Source organism: Megascapheus bottae, chromosome 5 (assembly GCF_031878675.1).
Source record: "Megascapheus bottae isolate mThoBot1 chromosome 5, mThoBot2.hap1, whole genome shotgun sequence".
NCBI classification, from domain to species: domain Eukaryota; kingdom Metazoa; phylum Chordata; class Mammalia; order Rodentia; family Geomyidae; genus Megascapheus; species Megascapheus bottae.
The window spans coordinates 70,617,088-70,638,503 of record NC_143513.1 but is presented as its reverse complement, the minus strand read 5'-3'; the positions used below and the strand labels follow the sequence as shown (position 1 = coordinate 70,638,503).

The following is a 21,416-nucleotide window of genomic DNA, read 5'->3' as shown; positions in this document are numbered from 1 at the left end:
GGACATCTAAAAAGTCCATTGGTTGCCAGGGAAGGGGGCCCATGTTATGATTATTACAAAGAATCAGCTCCTTACAAAGAAAAAAACATGTAAGGAAACTCTGAAATTAAATTGTTTTGTAGATTTTGTTATTAAGAGGCTGCTGTACTATAGTGTCAAATAAAATAAAAATGGAAAAAATTATTAGAAGACAATTAGTGTACTTACGTATTTTCTTCCTTTGGACTCTCTAATCACCTTATAAATGATAAGAAATGAGTGAACTATTAAACCCCTTTCAATATTGGTGATGTGTTCAGTAGCTGTACTTTGGGATTTTGAAAGGCAGAAATGCCAGCCATTGGGTTTAACATATGTACAATTTAGAACAAAATAAAATAAGTGCTTTTGAAATTTAAGAATTGAAGAGTTTAAAAAAAAAAGAATTGAAGAGTTGATGCCTGCTTTTACTTTATTAGATAGGGTTTTAGAAGACTACTGGACTTTATGTAGGATTCATTATTGGGCCATATTTTGTTTTTTGTTTGGGGTTTTTTTAAGTAGAATTTTCCTTTAGCTTTCTTTTGTTATCATTGATTTTTTTCTCCCTCACTCCTTCTGTTTCTCCTTTCATCATCATCTCTGTAGAATCCTCACAGAGTAATGACTGGTCCAAATACAGGCAAGGATCTTTTGCTGTGTATCTTCACTAATAGATAATGAATGGTTTGCGCTCTTGAGAGTTTTAGGGATTCTGGCTGCTGGTTGTCATTACCTGACTTCTTTTACCTTCTGAGTGTAGAACTTCAAGATCTCACTCCCTGTTTTCCCTTCTCTGAAGGTACTTTATTATTCATGTCCTTTATATTAATAAAGCTAAAAAGATTGGGTGAGTAGTTGCATCAAAATCAAAAGCTCCAGACTGGTATCAAAGATGATCGTAAAGCATAAAAGTCAGAGAGGCAGCAGGGAACCCAACAGCTAGCTATAAAACGGATAACCTAGCCACTACAGTCAAGGGACTGAAAATAGTAGAATCAGCTTCCATTCTACCAAAAGTGTTTTCATTTCCTTTTGACCAGTTATCAGCCTTTAAGAAGGAAGTAATCAAAAGGGGTGACAATAATTTCTGTCCCATCATCAGGTGTTTTAAGAATTATAAAGAGTTGTAACTTCTGTCTTTATTCTTTTCCTTTTCCAAAGTTTGCAGAGTAGCTCTGAGAAAAATATTTAGGAATATTATCTTAGATACTTCTTAAGTGAATACGTTCATTAAACATTAGCGAGGTAAAAATATTTTATTTCACTACAGAATATAAGGAGTGCTTCCTTTTGACTTTGATCTTAGATTCTGTCTTTGGGGCTCCAGACCCAAAAGTGACAGTATACTGTCACTAAACCCTGGCCATATGCACCATGAGGACTCTCTGGGGAGGCTGCTAATGCTGCTATAAATGAAAAAAAGAGGACAGATCTAACCATAAAAGGGTAAAGAAAGAAAATGACAGTGTACTGAGATTGGGTTCCATTGAAAGTCTCCAATGATTCCAAGACTGGATTTTTTCCCGGTTGATTTTGATATATGTATATATTTTAAGGTCGACTGTATCTTTCTAGTTCTTTTTCACTGAACTTGTTTTGGGATAATTATATTTTCCTTATTATGACTTAGAGTCCTCCAAATCTACAGTTCATCTTGCTCTTTACATTGTTATGCACTATTTCTTTTCTGAATCTTCCTTACATACAATGAAATTAAATTGTTCAAATGTCCTTTGCAACTAAGATTTAATTTCCCTTCTTAGGCAGCTTGAAATTCTGCCTTTTGTTATTTTTACCTAATAATGGCTTTTTCCATCAGCAGGAATGAAAGCAGTCAATAAAAGTCAATTGCTAAATCTATGATTATACAGAGGGTTTTACCATAATGCATATTGGAAATGTCTTTGAAATTCTTTTCCTGAATGGAAGGTGCCATGGCTTGTGCTTTATGGCCTTCTAAAGTTAGGTACTGATCTCATTTAGCATTTTCCCAAAGTGAAAACAGTGCATTAGGGCAGTATAACAAGGATCGCAGATCAATACAGAGGCACAGCTTTACCATTATACATGTAGCCAAGAGAAATGGGCCAAAGTCTGCTCCAAGAGCTGCGGGACAATTATGCTGATTTTCACTGCTCTTCCCTCCCTCTCTACCATCTAATCGTCAATACAAGTGGGAATGTGTATAGAAATGATTTGAGATGATGGCTATGTGTGCACACACATCCAGAAAAACTGCCAGACAGGAAACAAAGAGCCCTGGAAGCAAAGTAGTAGTATTGATTTGTGGTGATAAAAGTATATTTTGACACATCCTAATCATAAATAACTCAGATTTTTTTAACTTGCATGACTAATATCTCAGTTCAAGGTAAATGCTTATAGACAACTTATATTATTTCTAAGGAGTCCAAGTTACTAGGTGAATTATCCCATTGCAAATAGTCATTTTGAGAGAAAACTGTATGCACAGTCATCCCTTTCCAGTGTGCAGTGTGTGGATGGTCGTGTGTGTGTGTGTGTGTGTGTGTGTGTGTGTGTGTGTGTGTCTGTCTGTCTGTCTGTCCGTCCGTGTGTGCAAGCATGTATTAGGAAGGAAACATGTATCTGCTCAGTATTCTTCTAGTCTTCCAAATCCCTCTTACCTTTGGAGAAGCAGTTCATTTTCAACACAGGGCCAGAATGTCATTTTGCTTTCCTCTGAACTATGAGTCATTAGCCATGTATTTGCTAGATTCAGCTGACCAGATAGTAATTCATATTTTCTTTGATATGTGTCCTGCTGTTATCAGTCAGTGGTGTCTATGCTTGAGCTCTTGGAATCATGGCTGACTCCTTATAAATACTGGTGTTCATGGTAGGGGATTAGAGAAGTCTAGATCCAGAAAAGACATCTGAACTTTGTGAGCTTAAGAAAAAATTGAAGCTCTCGGGATTCAATTTAAATTCTGTCCTTAGGTATTTGACAAAGCAGTAAGATAATGAATGGAAACGTAAATGCAATGATATATGAAATTTGTGGGATTCTTTTTTCCTGTGTCTACTTTCTTTCAAGGGTAGAAGGAAGTAAATTCCCTCAGGGACCAGTAACATGGTTTGCATTTCTATTCCAGTAAGATATATATTAGCTTAGCATGTTGGATAAAAGTAATGAGACAAATCATCACCCAGGGGGTTCTTTATTGATAGCAAATATTCCCCTTTGTTCTCTAGGGTTTGTGGGTTTTTTTAAAGAAACTATTAAATTTAAAATAATGCTGTTTCAAGATTATATGGAAATAACAAATTTAAATTTCTGAGACAGAACTGATAAGAAAGACTGGAAGCATTTTCTGTTAAACTAATTTGGAAAGCAATTGTTTTATGGGTTTTTCTCCATGCGTCTAGCCCTTATAATTCAAATTCCCCTACCATATTAAAAAGAATATTTTATTTTTGATCATATAATTCATTTGTCTTATTTTGTTATTAGTTTTCAAATGTGTATGTCAGCTTTTAGAAACATTTGTGTTTGGTACAGTGGAGGCACTGAGAGCAACTAAAAATCTTAGATGTGTAAATAGAGTTGCGAGAATTTAATCCAGGATGCTTTCGAATGTTTTCCTTCTACCCATTTGTATTCATTCAAGCAACTTAACTGTGTGGCTTCTGTAAGAGGTGTCTGTATCCAATACCCAGTACCTCAATAAAAGTAAGTCATTTGCATTCTAGTAAATTTACATTCATGTAAGAATAGTGGGTGTCACCAGTGTGGCAAGTAAGAGATGGAGGAGGTGTGTCAGGTAGCTAGCAAAAGTTGGAAACAGTTTACACTGGAGCTGAGCATTGAAAGATATGATGGAAAATGAGTCTTTTCCTATTCCACAGTTGTGGGTAGCAGTTTCAGTACAGAACATTTCCAAAATGATGCGTAGTGTAAGCACAGATCTGAGGATGACTGAATGAACCAAACTCAGAACATGGTTTGCCCACCACAGCAGTGTGCTGGCTGGAAGGAGGCTAAAGCTGACCCGGGAACTTGACTAAATACTGCTTTATTACTGGCCTCATGTTTTATCTAAGAAGCAGTGTGGGTAAGGAGAGTAGTGATTCTGGTCCACAGATTAGAAAGAACCTCCTGGGTCTAGGGGAATGACTCACATGGGAGAGCTTGTGCCTAGCAAGTGCAAGGCCATGAGTTCAAACCCAATACTACAAGGGGGAAAAATGAGAGGGGAACATGGAGGGAGGAGTGGAGGGAGGAAGGAGAAGGAAGGAAGGAAGGAAGGAAGGAAGGAAGGAAGGAAGGAAGGAAGGAAGGGGAAGGGAAAGGGAGGAGAGGGGAGGGGGATGGAAAGGGAAAGGGAAAAGAAAGGGAAAGGGAGAGGAAAGGAAAGGGGAGGCAAAGGCAAGAGTGTAAAGAGTGTAGAGATGCAGAGGCCTGTTCATAGGTCACTGTTTGAATCTGGGAGGTAAATAATTTGGAATTTTTTTTTTTTTTTTGCCAGTCCTGGGCTTGGGTTCAGGGCTTGAGCACTGTCCTTGGACTTTCTCAAGGCTAGAGCTCTACCACTTGAGCCTCAGCACCACTTCCGGCTTTTTTTCTATGTATGTGGTACCGAGGAATCGAACCTGGGTCTTCATGCATGCTAGGCAAGCACTTTAACCACTAGGCCAAACTCCTGGCCCTAATTTGGAATTTTTGTAGTGATCATATTAAGAAGGACTGAATCACAAAATTGGATCTCCAGATCTGTGAGTTGCTGAATGTGAGCAAAGAGAGAAAAGTTAGGGCTACAAGATTTCTGGCTCAGAGAACAGGAATATAAGAACCTGGCACCATACATAGGGTTTGGCTTTGCCCTTGGCTTTAGGAGCAAAAATTATATAGTATCACTTGTAGTAGTATCAAATAAAAGGAAATATATTATTAAACATTTTCTACTACTGCACCATTTATATCTTAATGTTTTATATGTCCTAACCTTGGCCTTGTTCTGAAGGATTGGAGATCTCAGTGGCCCCTGTTTTGGTTTTTCAGGCGGTATGAGTATCATCCGGTCTGTGCTGATCTGCAGGCGAAAATCCTCCAGTGTTACCGCCAGAACACCCAGAAGACCCTAAGCTGCTCTGCCCTGGCCAGCCAATATATGCTGTGTGTCAACCATGCCAAAAAGGTGAGTGTGTAAGCAGGCTAGTGGGGATACCAAGAGCGTAGACAAAACCCAACATCATGGGGCGAGGGGTAAGAAGTGCATGTGTGTGGAAAGCTTTCTCATTTCTCTTTGTTTTCGAATAACGCAAGGTCATTGCCTTGTATTCTTAGGTCAGTATTGAAATCTAGCAGAAGAACACAGTAAATGAGGTGGCCAGCAGCCTCTGGTCTATAAGTAGCAGGGAGTTTCAGAAAGCCCACATTCAAAACTAGTAACAAAATACACACTGTTTACTAGCCAGGTCACTCCTTTTACCAGAGAAGGAAACTGGAAATAAAATCGAGGGAAGACTCTTCCTTTTCTTTGTAGATTTCTCTTGGCCTTCTAGTCATATCCTAATAAAATGATGTGCACATGATATGTTTCCTCTGATTTATGTACATCAGAAAGCTAGTAATAACCGTATAGCAAATGAACAATTCTGAAAGGTTACATAATTGCCTATCATTTAACCACTTTAGCAGTTGGATGTAGGTAGTTTTGAGAGGCAGAAATTATTGGAAACTTTGATTCTTTCTGCTGACAGATTCCCTAGAGTTGACCTTCTAACCCAACTAAATCTAGTGTTTGAGTTACACAGCGTGCCTTCCTGCAGTCCAATTTGCTATAGTTATAATCATACACCATTTAGTGTAAATTGCTAACACGTCCTTAATATCTGAGGGGAGGGTTGCTATTGTCTGAATAGCTCAGAACTACCAGTAACACTAAAAATATCAAGATTAAAAGCCCATGTTGCCTTTAAAAACTAGTGGCTTGCTTGTGTCTAGTCCATCCTTGTAGCATTACTTGTAGAACTCTTGGGATATGGTATGGGTCCTTTGCTTTAAATGTCTTTGCTAGACATGATGTGGCTCGTCTTAAGAGTGAGTACATTGTATTTGTCAAAAACAGCTTCTCAGATGCTCTTAACAAGCCCCAGCCTTCTCTGTTAATACTACCTAAAGCACCTGGGACTTGGCAGTTGACTCGTGGATTTTCCTAACTTGATAACAGGATTTTATTAAGGTGAGGCTGAGTAGTCAGTAGAAAGAATGGCTGTGACAAAGTACAGGTTTCAAGGCTAAAATGTCTGACATGTGTGCCTGTTGCCACAGTGTGATTTATAATACACTAGCCATGGACAAGGGCGTTAAGACTATTGGCTCCATCCCGCCCACCAGGTTATGTTGAATCATCCACACCCAGCTCCATGAGATCATAGAGAAAGAAAGAATAAACCAGTCAGCACAGGGCAACATCAGATAGAACATAGGGTACCAGCAGAGTAGAATCTGGTAGGCCTGAGTTAGTATCCAAGCTTTAGTTTTTACTCACTCTTGAGCCTTGATTTTTCCCATCTATAAATTGGAGTAATATTGTGAGTATTTATTATTTAATTGAATCATATTTCCCCTTCTTTCCTCCAGTATATTATTTCATGCTGAAACTAAGCATAACAGCGAAACGTATTAAATTATTACCAGTAATCTCAAGAGACCCTCCCTCCTCCCCTCACTCCCATGTCTACCATGTAATTTAATGTCATTACATACATATGTGCTTGAAGTGCCTATTATTTTCCATGCCCCTGTGTGCCATGAATTGTATAGTACAAGGAATATTTGCCCACAAAACCTTTTTCATAAGATGGGACAACACTGAAATGGGCAAGAACCAGGAAATAATACCACCTTATGTCTCTGCACCATTTGAGATTTCAAGATCATTTCACATCCATTCTCCTGCTTGTTTTCTTTCTGACAGCCTGAGATGTAAGTAGAAATGGTTTTATTTTCACCATTTTACAGTTGAGAGCATTGAAACCCATAGAAATTATAATGGTAAATTTAACAACTAGACTGAAATATAACTGCCATAAAAAATAAAAACAAATTCAAACTAAGTTAAGTGGGGCTTTGTTTTGAGTGGGTGTTTAAAGGGCCATCCATCATGTGCTAACACCGATATATGGCAGAGAAGGAACATGAAAGCAATAATGAGGGCAAAGAACATGGTCAGGTTATAAGAGAGACTGAAGATCATCCATAGAGGCATGAGATGACAGAGCCCATGGTCAAAGGAGTCCCAGGATCACAACACTTCCTTAGCCAGAGGGAGATTATACCACTATTTATGAGTGGTTACTTTGTTCCCTGTGAAGTTAGTCTAACCTCATGACTTCAGCTCTGTCCCACTGTTCAGCAGTGCTGTGATCCTCTCTGCCTAAGGTGCCAGTTTTGATGCACCTACTCCCTTACACTTCCTTTTAGGTCCCAAGAACAGGCTGGACATATGAATATACCAGCCATTAGGTCATATAGTCCATTTCCAAAGTAAAGTTTCCCATGGAATAACTCTAATACAAACCCTCTTCACTCTTAACTGACTCATAGGATTGGCTTTCACAGGCTCCCTGGGGCACGGTTCTAGAGACCTAATAGGTTTTACTGTGGGAAGGTTTCCGGGTACTCCTTAGCTTTCCTTTCCTTTCTTCTTCTTCACTTATTCAGATCAGTCTTCAGCTAGTCCTAAGTAACTCCTACTGGGCTGGACATTTTTTATTGTCAGTATGTTAACTTATGTGTTCTTCATAAAAATAAACAAATTAAAGTGTTCTCATTATTTATAAGACTGAAGGAGAGACACAGTACTCCTCCCCCTTCTTTTTTTTCTTTTTTGGTGCTAGAAAACAAACCAAAGATCTGAGGGTCTTATGCATGCTAGAAAAGAACTCTACCATTGAGTTACCTCCCAGGCTCTGAGAGATAGCCTTTTTAAATGAAGGAGATGCCTGGTGTGCTTGTACATGCCTGTAATCCCAGCACACTGGAGGCTGAGTAAAGAGAATTGCAAGTTTTAGGTCAGTCTTGACTACATAGTGATATCTATTGAGATCCTATCTAAATAAATTAGAACATTGGCTGAGGGAATTCTATGTTCTTTATTTTTCTCTTACCTGCTTAGAGTCATAACTTTCTAAATACCCTAAGATTGGATTACTTCTTACCTTCAAAAATCAAGTTTCCATCCCATTTAACTGTTCACCTCCTTACCTGGCATCAGGACCAGGCATCCCCAAATTCTGCTTTATAAAAGGGAACAGGCATGGAAAGGGCTGGCATGCAGATATGCATTGCCCACTGGGGACTTTACTCAAAACAATGGCAGGTGGGATTGGTCTGCCGGCTGCCTGCCTCCTGTAGCTATGTGTGCTTTCCACAGGTTCACACTCCTGACAGCCCACTGGAAGTCAAGGCGGCTGGGCGAAGTGGGAGGGATGGAAACGGTTTGACAATTTCTCCCAAGTCAGTAAGTGAAAACCGGCTATCTCGGGACTGCCACTAAGAAACGCCATTAGAAATACAGAATGCCCAGGCCCCCACCATATCGTGATTCCTTATTCTATGAGGTGTGGGTGGTGGCGCAGGGGACCGTGGGAGGGGAGCCATTTGGGAGCTGGAGCAGGAAGCCAAAATGTGAAGAACTAAGGAACACTCTGAGACCAGAAGCAACAGATAATTCCAGAAAGATGCCCAAGATCCAGAAAGCTACACAGGGCCTGATGCTGGGTAATCCGAAGTCTACAAACCACACAGAGATTTAAATCCATAAGCAAGCAGTGGATCAGTAACCAAGAGAGAAATATCCACTATTCCACCTCAGGCATGTGTGTCTCCTGTTTGCCTACTTGTCACATCCGAAAATGATATGAAGGGAGTGGGTTAAGACTCTGATAAAGGAGATGGGATCTTAATGTGACATCATCCCACCCCCCCCCTCCACCAAGGCTGGTACACCAGTCCCTTCATTTCCAAAGATAAATGACATTCTGGTGCATAGTTAACTCCAAACAGAAGACCTCAAGGTCAATGCAGATATCGAAATTCACCCAGGCTAATTTTCTGAAAGCCTTCTTAAGGAGAGTGTATTTGTATTTTGTATTTTACCTCTCCTATTGGTTGGATTTGTGTTCATCTAAGATTCAAGAATTTCCTTTTATTTTAACAATGGAAGAGGACTTGAAAACCATAGTAGTGCTGTTGCTTAGCAGTCACTGTTCTTGAATGAAAATCCTTGTGCCAGAGCAAACTGTATTTTTTTATTATTTTCAGGTGAATATGCATGATAGGTGAATGTTTTAGTAGGCCAGGCAGTTAGAGCTAGAAGGACTTAGCTATCACCTGAGTCAGCTTCATCTTTTCCTGTGCACAGTTAGCACAGAAAGGACCCGCCTATAAGGGCAGCAGAGCTGGGCTCCCAGAGCCTGCTCTGGATTTCAAGCCCAGGAGGCCTTCCCCATGGTATCAGTGTAGGTGAGCTTCACCCTTCCCTGCAGATTCTGATTCAGAAAGCGGGGAAAGAGACAGGGCACCTGAATTTTCACCAATCCTCCCATAAGACTGCATGGCTGTCTGGGATCTGTTTCTCCAAAACCCATCAGGCTGGGCTGCTTTGAGGTCATTCTCCTGCCACCCAAGGTTCTTCTGGCTCTGTGTTTTTCCCTGTCTGGAAAGATGAAACCCACCGGGTAGCCTCATCAGGCCCTCCCTTAGAATGCATCCTTAGCCTCCAGTGCTGATGGAAAGAGAAAGGAACCCCTGGAGAAGTCCTCTTCCCCTCTCCTCTGCCCCACCACATCTGTAGGTGATCCTGGGAGAGGCATCACTGTTGTTTGTGGGTGGCAGCCAGGGAGGAGTGCTGATCTGGGGTGATACTACCTGGCCCTGGCTAGCTCATGATTGGGACCAGATCCGCCCTCAGCTATACTATTCCCAGACACCCTGCTCCTGGCTGGAGAAGGAGAAATCTCTGATGTGTACACCACCCCCCTTCAGGAGCACAAAGATAAATCAAGGTCAGCTAGGTGGGAATGTGTGTTGATTGTGTTTCTTGTGTTCAGAGCCTCTTTATCACCACCACCGAGTGACATTTATTCCTCTCCCCACTAGGCTGCGAGGCTCAGGTTCCCACACAGGTGTGTCATAGTTGATCCCCCCCCCCCCATCCCTCATGAGGGCCCTTGGAATTTGGAGACCCATCAAAGCAAATGAAATTCCCAACTTTAACTTTGTTGGCCTAACCTCTTCCATCACAGGAATCCTTTGCTAAACCACTTTCTGCGAGTAATAGTTTGCTTTATGATATTTTCTCTTATTTTAATCTGAGTTTAATGGAAGAAATACTACCGTGGTAATAGATTTTCATTTTTCCTAATAGGGATTTCTGTTCCAGGCTCATCCTTCAAGAGTTAGAACTGCAATATGTTAGTGTTTTGTCTGTTATTGCAGCAAGTTGTATAAACTGTTAATTACTTGTAACTTAATCTGAATATTACACAGAATTTATTGTGGAAGATAGGGAACAAGATCCAGGCAGACAAAAGTTAACTTGAGTTTCCTCTAAAGCAGAAAAATGAAGCACAGTCCTGGCTGGGGGAAAGGACGGACATGAAAACAAAATTAGTCAGCTAATCAGATTTGCAGGTAGAGAGGGAGAATGTGTGTGCAACAGAGCTGGCTTTGTGCTTCTTCTAATTGAATCTGTGGATGGCTTTTCCTTCCTGTCTCATTCGCAGTCTTCTGATTGTGTCCTTCATCATCACTGCCCTCATTCTCTTCCTGTCTCTTTTTAGTGGAAAGTCAAGTCCTGAGCCTAGGCTTCAGGACTCACTCCCATGTCAGTCAACGCTTCCCCACATCCGCAATTGTCTGCCTCTGTACACAGCCTGTCTCCATCTGAAGTCCTAGAGAAAGTCTGGTGAAATAATCAAAACAAGAACTCTAAGTGGTATCTATTTTTTTTTCCCCTGATGGGTTTGATCTCAGGGCCTTATACTTCTAGGCAAACACACTTGTACTTGAGCAAGGCCTCCACTCCTTTTTTGCTATGGTGTTTTATTTATTTGTTTTCAGATAAGGTCTCACATTTTGCATTGTGATTCTCCTTCCTAGGGTTCCATATATGTATAGCTGAGATTGCAGGCATGAGTTACCATGCATAGCTTATTTGGAAGGACAGGAATTTCATTTATTTTTTATAAAGTTTTCTATTATTATGAAGGTGATATACAAAGGGGTTACAGTTACATAAGTCAGGTAAAGAGTATTTCTATTGGACTATCACTCCTTCGCCCACTCTACCCAGTTTTTCCCTCCCATCCCTACCCACAAGTTGTTATAGTTCATTTTCAACATGGTATCTAGTGTACCACTGCTGCATTTGTTTACCCTTTCTCCTGCTACTTCTGTGCCACCCCATACCCTCCCAGACATATAAGCAAACAAACAAGACAAAAGGAAAAGAAAACAAAAACAGCAACAAAGGAAAAAACAAAACACTTCATTTTGCATTCCCATTCATTTTTTGTCCACGCTGGCTTCGAGCCATGATTCTTCTGATCATTGCATCTGAATAGCTGGGGTTACAGTTGTTCATCACTGGGCCTGCCCCTCAGAGTGGTATCTTAAGAAACAAAAACAATAAATAAGAACAACAACCTCTTCTCTTTGTGATAATTACTGAGCAGTCTGGAGCTGCCAAAATTCCTCTTAAATCTATTGAAACACAGAAGCTGGTACACTGCTACAATAGTGAGGACTTCAAGAAAGCTGTGGTTCAGAAAGCAGTTGAGGAAATTGCTATATAACAAAAATACTTGAGGATAGTGGTTAAGCTTGTTTTAGTAAGTGGAAGTGACACATTGTCCCAGGTCTCTGGGGACACTGTTGACAGGGGAAGGAGGCTGGAATGAGAAGGATTAAGGAGCTAGCAGCCCTGGCTGCTCTAACCTAGGGTTCCCATGGGCTAAGGGCCCAAATCTCTTGAGTAAGCAGCAGCAGCAAGGGACTCCTTTCTCCACATGAAGATTAAGGGTTAGCAGTTCCTTAAGCAAAGCAAGTGATTTTATACACACACACACACACACATACACACACATGCAAAGCTTCTCATTCTTCAGAGAATTTCCTATGTTAATTTATGCAGTGTTAAATTTATGCAGTGTTGAAATTCAGCCCAACAGCTATCTACTTGCTGAACCTCGGGACTCTCCCAGCCCAAAGTCCTGAGGTGAGGGACCAGGACATCATATTGCATAGATGTAACACAGTAACTCCACAGACTATTTTATTCACTTCTTCATCTTTAAGTTATTGCACTGGACCTTCTATTCGTTAATATCTCTGTCAATGGTGTGGTTTTGTAACACCTCTGCCACCCTTTGGCAGCACCTGCTACAGTTTGAAAGTGGGATTTTAGCCCCAGCCTAACACCTTCTGCAAGCACCTGGGTCTGCAGTCACTTCCTAATCTGCTCCACCACAGGGGTTTGGTAGTAAATGTGGTTAGAATGGGATTATATGCCTTGCTTTTGTTCATGTAGATTCTAAGGTATCTATCTTCATGCTAAACTGGCCCTGTGATCCCCAACCAGGCCAGAGCCTGGCCTTTCTGTTTTCTTTTGTTGTGTTTTGTTTTTCAAGAGGCTAATATTCTTAGGATTTACACAATTTGACTGAAAAACCAACCCATCCAGAGAAAAGAATGGTTAGAAAAAACCCCATTGATAGTTACAGTGCACTAGCTTCACTGCAGATTATTTTGCTTTTGGAGGGGTGTGGGAGACAATATCTGGAAAGACCCACATTTTACATGTCTGTCCCAGAATAATGAGACTTGAGTCATAGGGAGAAGAAAGGTTTACCCTTGAAATCTTAACGGGCAGGTACTTGGGTTATTAGAGTTCCTGCTGGAGGTATTCAAGAAAATAATGTGAATCTGAGACATATAATACAAAATGGCCAAGTGGCTTCATTCCTAAGAGGACAGACTATTTTGTTCAGGAACCAATAACCCTTAGACAAGTCAGTACAGACCTACTCTTTATGGCCTCCATTGTCATTTAGTAAAGAATATTGGGGAGGCTGGGAATTTAGCTCAGCAGAAGAGCCTTTGCCTGGTAAGTGTAAGGCCCTGAGTTCAGTCCTCAGCTTTAGGAAAATAAAGACTTTTGGGGGCAAGGGAGAAGAAGGTGCATGTATATTTGGAGTTTACAGAGTACCCATTTGGGTGACTGGATGAAGTCTCTGGGTGACCCTTGATGACATGCTACAGCACTGTGACATTGCCAGGTCCTATTTGAGAGCTATCAGGGCTGAGAATGACTCAACATTTTACTTTGCCAAAAAATTAAAAAACAGCTGGATTTGAGGAAAGCCTCTCATTCTGCTGTGTTCTACGGGGGAGCTCAGGTGAACAGTGCTTCCTGCTCATCTACTGGTCTTTCCTGTTTTTTGTTTTTGTTTTTGTTTTCTGCACACATGGAGCTCTGATCATTTGTGTCCTGATGGACTGAATCATCTTCTCTTTTCTCTCCATCTCTGTGTGTGTGCTGTCCAGCTAGTTGCCCTGCCTTTCACAGTGCCTCATGGATTTGGGATTTCTCACCCCAAATCACCTAAGTCACAAATTCAACTTTTAAGTCATCCTCCTTGCTTCCACATTGACCCCTATCACTGGCTCCGTGATGCTCTCCAACCCACTCCCTGTCACTGAATCCACCTATATCTCAGCTCTCACCTTCTCTTTTTCTTTCCGTATTCCTGTTTCCTTGTTTCTCCAATCTCCACATTCTCCTCTTTTGGGTCCACTGTTCAGTACGTCTTTCTAAATGTTCTTCCTTTTATTTGGACAAAAGTACTTACCTATTTCCCCATTTCAGTGGCATCTGTTTTGTGCCCATCCAGTCTTTCTCTAGATGAGCTCTGATCATATCCCTGTCTTCCAGGCAGACCTAGGTATCTCTTTCCTTGTCCTCCGGAAATAGGACTGCTCCTTCCCACGCTTTCCATCCACATCCCAGTTCTCCTACTTCTCTTATTCCCAGGGAGTTTTTGTCCCTTTTGAATTTTTTTACTGTGTGCTTATATTATTTAATAAAATAAAAATAAATCAGGGCATACATTTAGCGAGTTGAAATTAGCAAATGATTTTTCTTTCATTTCTTGTGGGCCTTGTAGCTTAGTTTCCTGGTAGCACTTAACTGTGGGCAGGAGTAGAAGCTTGGTAAGGACTGGGTGCAGGAATGGCAGGAGGGTGAGGGACGGCTTCAGGAGGGCATGCACCTGTGAGCCAGAGGCAGCTTCAGAGGGCACTTTCTCCCTCATGGGTACTTTAAAAACTAAGAAGGAAAGGGTCACTTTTTCTGTGGCATATATACACAATGGAATTCTATGCTGCCATCAGAAAGAATGACATCACCATATTTGTATGGAAATGAAAGACTTGGTGGGGGGGGGGACATTCAGTGAAAGCCAGAATCAAAGAAGCATAGATTCCATGCTTTCCCTCATTTGTAATAATTACTGTATGTCTAGGATATTCCTAGCAGAGGATCGCAATAGCTCAATAGCTATGTTCATATGGCTATATAAGATGATGCTATGTGGAACAAGCATCATATAATGCTTTCCATATGATATGGAAACGAGGTTTTCTATATGGTTGTTGTTTTTAATGTACTGTGTGAAGTTCTTCCTTTTTTTCTTTTATTTGTCCCCCCCTGTGCTTTATCTCCTGTTGTCACTATCTAATTTTGGTATGTACATTTATTTGAATTAGAGGAGGAAAAGGGAACAACAAAATGGTGAGACAAAAGACAGAGTGAATCAATGCAACAGTGATACTCACAAGGCAGTGTGCTGGAAATGAACTTTACAATTTGAGGGGGTTGGGGAAGGGAAAGTGGGAGAAAACTGTGGGAGGGGGTAACAATGTTTGAGAAGAAATGTACTCACTGCCCTTACATATGTAAGTGCAACCCCTCTCTACATCACCCTGACAGTAAATATTTAAAAAAAAATTAAAAATCCATACAAAGGAAGTATACTCCTTGCCCTAGCTAACAGTTTACAAGTTCTTTTTCTCTACATGGGGGCATGGGTGGCATGAGGCCCTTGTTTCCACCTGGGAAAGGGAAAGGGAAAAGGAAAGAAAAGAAAGGGAAAGGAAGGGAAAGAGAGAGGGGAGACAGGAGGGAGGCAGGGTCGAGGAAGAAGGAAGGGAATTCTATCTGCATCCCTTAGGAAGCAGCCTTGCTACCAGTTTGTGTGATAGCTATTTGAAAAGCATGCTAAGTAGTTATTGCCTTTTTTCCCCTTCCTCCTTATGGTTGTAAAACTTACGCTTTGTATTTCTTTTGCAGGGCATGATAGAGAAAGGAGGATAAAATCAACTTTCAGAACATGCAAAACTCCCTCAACGTTAATTCCAGAGGCAGAACATTTTTTTTTTCCTAATGAGAAAATAATCCAATTAAGAGAGAAGAGAAGCCCCAGAAAACGAATTGGGTAGAAGCATATCATGTTTTGATCAGCAACCCTTTGAGAAGCCAACGCCTAGATCAGGGAACAGTTATCAGAGGATACATTGAGAGTAGCAAACCCCATTTGTGATGAATAAAAGAGGAGGGAAGCCTTCTTCACCTCTTTTTGTACTTTCTATTTAATTTCCAGTGACATAAAATGTTTCTCCCCACACCAAGCTCCACCATTGGTAGAGCTTCTCTACCAAGCTGGGAGGGTGGGGAGGTTAAAATACTGGAGCGGCAAGAGGAGAGCTAGAGATTGAACAGCTGAGTAGAATTAGCTAGGCTGTGGCTCATGGGTTTTTGTTTTGTTTTGTTTTTCTCTTTTCTTTGATTATGAAAGAGCTTTTCATTTTAAATTATGATGATAATGTAAGTAAAGAGACAAAAAAGAGAGAAAATGTACCTGTTTTACTGGAATAATGTTTATGATTACAATGAAATAAGGCATTTTTATCAATATAAAGGCAACCTTGGCTTATGCAACCTCTACCGTGAATACTGACAACTTCACTTACTATCAATAATAAATATATTTTCTGACAAAGACTGGCATTGTGGCTTGGAGCGTCATTCATTCCTTTAGCTGAGTTAGATGGTTATGTTTATAGTAATAGATTTACTGTTAATTTACTTATGCCCCATTCCTTTCTCTGCTAAGTTGCCCAGAATCGCAGATCCGCCGATACCCTCAGCTTGCCTCTCAGGTAGGTGGAAGTCTGTATGATTTTACAAACTTTGTGAATCTTTCAGATTACTTAAGCTATCCTGCCTGGGGCAAGAAACAAATTAGATGACCTTGGTTAAGACCCTTCTGACCCTGTGATACTATTATGAAAATGTTATAGAAAGAAAAGCCAAACCTTTCTAACTTACTGAAAACTTCCTAATTCTAACTTTCGCTTTCCTATGAGGATTGTTGGCTCAGTCCTGGATTTGAGCAAATGGGAAGCTAAGTTGAGAAGATCCTTCCAGAATATAGAAGGGAGAAAATCATGTTCTGTGATGTCACCTAAATCTGAAATTCTTATTTCACTTTTATTTTGTTCCAGAAAGTTAAGCAAAATGATGAACAATGCATACTCTACCAAAGTGTTTCCATGATTAGATTCTGGCTATGGCATAGTAGCTGTAGTGCCTAACAAGTCCCCTGCCGCAGCTGGGGAGAGGGGCTGAGGAGGAGCAGGGCTGTTACCACAAACATTTAGTCTGTCCCAGGAAGTTGGGGCTTTCTGCAGTTCTTGGGCCAGCTGGAATTTGGAGTTGGGGGCATGGTAAGACTATCCACATGCCACATTTCTCTTTTCACAGACAGCCGGGATGTGGATGTGACAAGAGAGTTTCACACAGCCTTGTCATTGTCACTGGCTCGGTTCCCAGGCTGCCATCACCTATATGACATCTTCACACATTTGGGCATACACCTGTAGGCCTGGTACTGATTCTGAGTGACACTGGAGACACTCCCCCTATCACTGCTGAGCTACTCTGTGATTGCTGTCTAATGAAGGATTTTTGTGTTGGGATTTTCTTTTTGTTTTCTGTTGGGTTGGGTTGGGTTGGTTGTCTTGCTTGTTAATGATGAAGCATGGACAGGGTTCATTTCAGTGTGAAGGACACATTCACCAGCAACTCCACAGCAGTGCCTCCTGGCGCTGTCAGGATCACATCCAGGTACCAGCCTGAGAGAATTAATAGTGACACAGAGACAAATGTTTACACGGTGACTTGCTATATAGTGTTTACAAATCAGTCTAATTCACAAATTCCCTTACACTGTTTTGTTTTGCAGTTTGGAGCCAAGAACTTGGCACGTCCCAGTTTGCTAGTCTTGTCGCTGGCAGAGCACCAAGGAGTCAGGCATTTCTAGCTAGTGAAGTTGAGGGAGGGGGAGCTATTGGCACCCGTGTCACTTTATCATGTGGGTACCTGATGGGTACGAGAGGGAAGGATGGCATTTGGAGAATACTGAAGGTGAGGTATGGTGCCTCTCTGCTACTTGACTTGCTAATGGCATCCTGACTCCATCCTGGCTGCCATTAGCTCTTAGGATAAGTGTGTGCAGCTCATGGAGGGGTCTAGTCCAGTCAGTCTCCCCATTATATGAATATACCTTGAATCACATCACAGGAGCTTAGCTCAAGTAGAATAACGTCCCTTAAAAGCAGGTTAGATGTTAGCAGCCCCACAAACGTCTGGTGAACGTACACAAGAGAGCTGGATTGAACCAGCCCAAAGTCTTGTGTGTGAGAAGCCAGTGACTACAAGAAACTTATCAACATGGAAGGAGCTTCAGACTTACTGACTAGGCCTCATTAATGCAGGTATGGACTGCTGAAAATGGACAGTAGCCAACTGATCAACTGAGGAGTTATAGGCACTACTGGCTTAGGATTGAAAGGACTAGCCATAGTCCTCAACTTCCCTGGCTGGACAACCAGCAAAGTGTGGCTCTTTTCTTCCAAACTGACATATAATTGTCTTTGCTAGAAACCCACATTTTCCCAAAGAATTGACCCTTTGAAGATTGAAAAATTAGAACAAAATTTCCATGAGGAAGAATACCTTTAAGGGACCTACTATCCAAAATGGTGACTATAGTTAATATACTGTCATTTGGGAAAGAAAAAAAGGTATAAAAACAATTAGAGCAGTTGAACAATTGAATGGGGAGCTTTAATGTACTGAGACTCAAACCATAAGAATTGAAAAATAGGTGTCTTTGAAATTAAGTTCAAAAGCTGGTGCTCAGTGTTAGCCACTCAAATGTGCATATGACTTCCTTCCCTTTTCCCCTAACTTTTCTGTCTAGCTTGGTTTCTCTTTCTCCATTGTCTTTATCCCTTCTACAGGCTCTTGTGCATGCTTAAACTTTTCATACCACTCACAGCCTGGGAGGTCCTCTCAAGAGGTGGATAGTACAGGAGCATAAAGAGCCTGAATCCTGGGCTCTCTCTTACCTCACTGCCCCCAGCTTGTAACTGCAGTGTTGTTTACTGGTACAATTTGTTTTGAATACTTCTCTCATTTCTTCTCCAGCCTCCTAAAATCAGTTTGATCTTCAATATTTTTCTTCTTTTTAGTAATGTCTTAGGTTTGTAGTTCTTAATTTACAAATTAAACAAATAAAACTTTAAATTTCACTCCTCAAAAAAAAAAGTATGTATATTAGCGGGGCACAGTGGCTCACTCCTAGCTACTCAGGAGGCTGAGATCTGAGGATCAAGGTTCAAAGCCAGTCCAGACACAAAAGGACCTGAGACTCTTATCTCCAATTAACCTCTAGAAAACGGGAAGTGGGGCTTGGCTCAACGGTAGGGTGGTAGCCTTGAGCTGAAGAGCTCAGGGGCAGTGCCCATGCCCAGAGTTAAAGCCCCATGACCCACAAAAACAAAAACAAAACCATATAGAACTTTGTTTTTAGTTCCCTGTGCCCTTTTAAAGTCCGCTGCCTCAAGGGGTTGAGTCAGTGGCCGGGTGTATCCACAGTGGCAGGTGTAATGAGACCCACAATTCAGACACTCAGGGAATGGGAGGCCATAGGCTGTCCTGCCTCCTGCTGAATATCTAGGGTGAGTAGCAGTTGGCAAGTCTATCTATATCTTGGTTAAAGCATTTTATCATGGGATTTTTTCCCCCCTCCCATGCTGGATCTGAGCCTCTGCAAGAGTACAAAAGGCAGCGGGTCATAAGTTTGACTCCTTTCCTGTCCCTCTCCTTTGGACTCTGGCAGTAAACCATACAGAGAACTCTGGGAGTGAGACGAGCATCCTTAAAGTGGAAGTCTGGCTCTGGATCAAGGCTATACATGGAGAACTTCATACTACATTCCCAGAAACTCCTTTCTCCTCTTCCGTCTTTCATTCCAAACTCGGGATCATGGGGAATGTCATTCTGATTTCAGTGTAGATATAACGGATCTGTATCCATTTTACCATTGCCCCCAACCAAGGCAAGATCCAGGCTCAATGAATGTGTGATGTTTTTTTCTGGTTAATTGGAAATAATTCCTCAACCCCTGCTCATTGGACACTGGGAGTCATGGCTAAGGCACCAGACAGCATCGGGAATCTTCATTCCCATTACTTTCCAGTATGTAGAGGTAGAAAAATGAGTGAATATTCAGTTCCTTTTCCCTCTAGGTTGTGGTTGAATGAAGATTAGGACAATTTATTCTCCATGTTGTGTTTTCCTTCTGCCTCTAGCCTCAGTGGTTCCCAGCAGGACTGAGCCCCCTAAGCAAATGGATTCAATGTAGAAGAGGAAGCAAAAATCCCAATCAGAGATGTCTTCCACTCTTCCTTTCCAAGATCTCCTCTAGCAAATAAGAAATAAGTCCTTAGGACAATCCAGTGTGTTGTCCTCCCTAGACTCATTTAAAAAAAATAAATCTGAGCAGCATGCTTGTGCTTTTCAGATGAAGTTGGAAATTAAACTGTTCATTTCTACCCCTCAAGGTCCCTCAAACCAAGTGAACTCTAAATGGAAAGCAGCTATGCCTAGCTTTAATGAAGTGCTTCAAACCTCTCATGGTGAGTTTGATTAGGCGAAACCACCACACACTTCAAAGATTTCCCCATGCTGAAAACTTGGTGACTTTCCCCCCCACACTCAGCCCACCTACACTTGTCTCCTCTCTCCCTCTCCAGGGAGAACCAGTTTTGGCTAGGATCATGGTCACTTTGCTGAGAAGAATGCTTTGAATATAGCCATGCCTTCAATGTAAATTAATTTCCATAATGGCTTTTAAATGCAAATGTAGACTCCACTGGTTAGAGTTTGGTTGTACATGTGTACTGGACAGCAGTGACCCTTAGTTCTCACATTTGGGGAGCTGCCTGCAGAGTCCTTAGCAGGTTTTCCCATGGCCAGCCTGCTCCTCAATATGGATTAAGGGCCATGCTTACTTGCTCTCAGCCCCTTCCTATGAATACGTAAGATGGGGCCAAGGGCCAGAGAACAGGTCAAGTGCCTATTATCTATTCTTGTGCAGTCTCCATGACAAGGTGAGACTGTGATCTTTGTTAGTAGCCCTGGGCCACATTCCTCAGCCTCAATGCCAGCCCATGTATTCTTGCTTAGCTTTGCCTTTGTCATTTTTGTCAAACCTGGAAGGCAGTGTGCAGGCTCTATACTTGTCTTTGCGTGGGACTGGGGAGAAATGACTTCAGGCCACTGGCATTATGTGAATTGTTCCTGCCCTTGCCTTCACAGGTAGAACTTATGAGGGCCATCCCACTTACTATACTCATCAGGGAGAGATGAGTCCTCTGCAGAATACTAGAAGACACAGTTCAAGGAGGGAGACTAAGCATTGGATAGTGTGTAGTATTTTAAGTAGGGTGGTAATCAAAGCCAGCTCAAGGAGGACACCTGTGAGCAGAGCCCTAAGTGTGGACAGAGGAAAGAAGTCACTCCCGTGATGCTCTGGAGGATGTACATTCCAGGTTGGGGGAATAATAAGCACAAAGGTCCTGGAGCACATTCGAGCTTTATGTGTTAAGGGAACATTATAGCTTACCTGGAGGGAAAAGGCAAATCGTATTGGGAGATAAGTTCAAAAGGCCAGTGGGGCCAGAGAAGGCAGTATGGATTTGCATTTTGAGTGTGACAAAAACCCATTGCAGGATTTTGTGCTGAGCCATCTGTTGATCTGTCTTATGTTTACAGAAGATATGACAGGCTTCGTGAGGAATTATCCAAGTGTGGGTTCAGTAAAAGCTGGGAAAATATTAGAGGCCATTGCATTAATGATCCAAGCAAAAAGTGGTGACCTGGAAATGACAGCAGTAAATAACAAGTCCAATTTAGGAAGTGTAGAGACACACATAGACCCAACCTCACCCACTGATGCTT

At 41.5% G+C, this 21,416-nt stretch overlaps 1 protein-coding gene across 5 annotated transcripts in view; it reads left to right on the top strand.

The window, feature by feature from the left end:
- Positions 1–15,672, top strand: part of Chchd3 (coiled-coil-helix-coiled-coil-helix domain containing 3) — a 269,461-nt gene extending 253,789 nt beyond the window's left edge. For 3 of the 5 annotated variants that reach the window (XM_090333322.1, XM_090333318.1, XM_090333319.1), the window contains 3 exons: positions 5,042–5,177; positions 8,421–8,507; positions 15,399–15,672. In XM_090333322.1, coding sequence (XP_090189448.1) covers positions 5,042–5,177; positions 8,421–8,507; positions 15,399–15,422 — 247 coding nt within the window. In that variant the 3' untranslated portion in view covers positions 15,423–15,672. Of the gene's footprint in view, positions 1–5,041; positions 5,178–6,110; positions 6,211–8,420; positions 8,508–15,398 lie in introns of those variants that run through there. The other 2 variants (XM_090333320.1, XM_090333321.1) reach the window with 2 other exon arrangements.
- Positions 15,673–21,416: the final 5,744 nt, after the last annotated feature.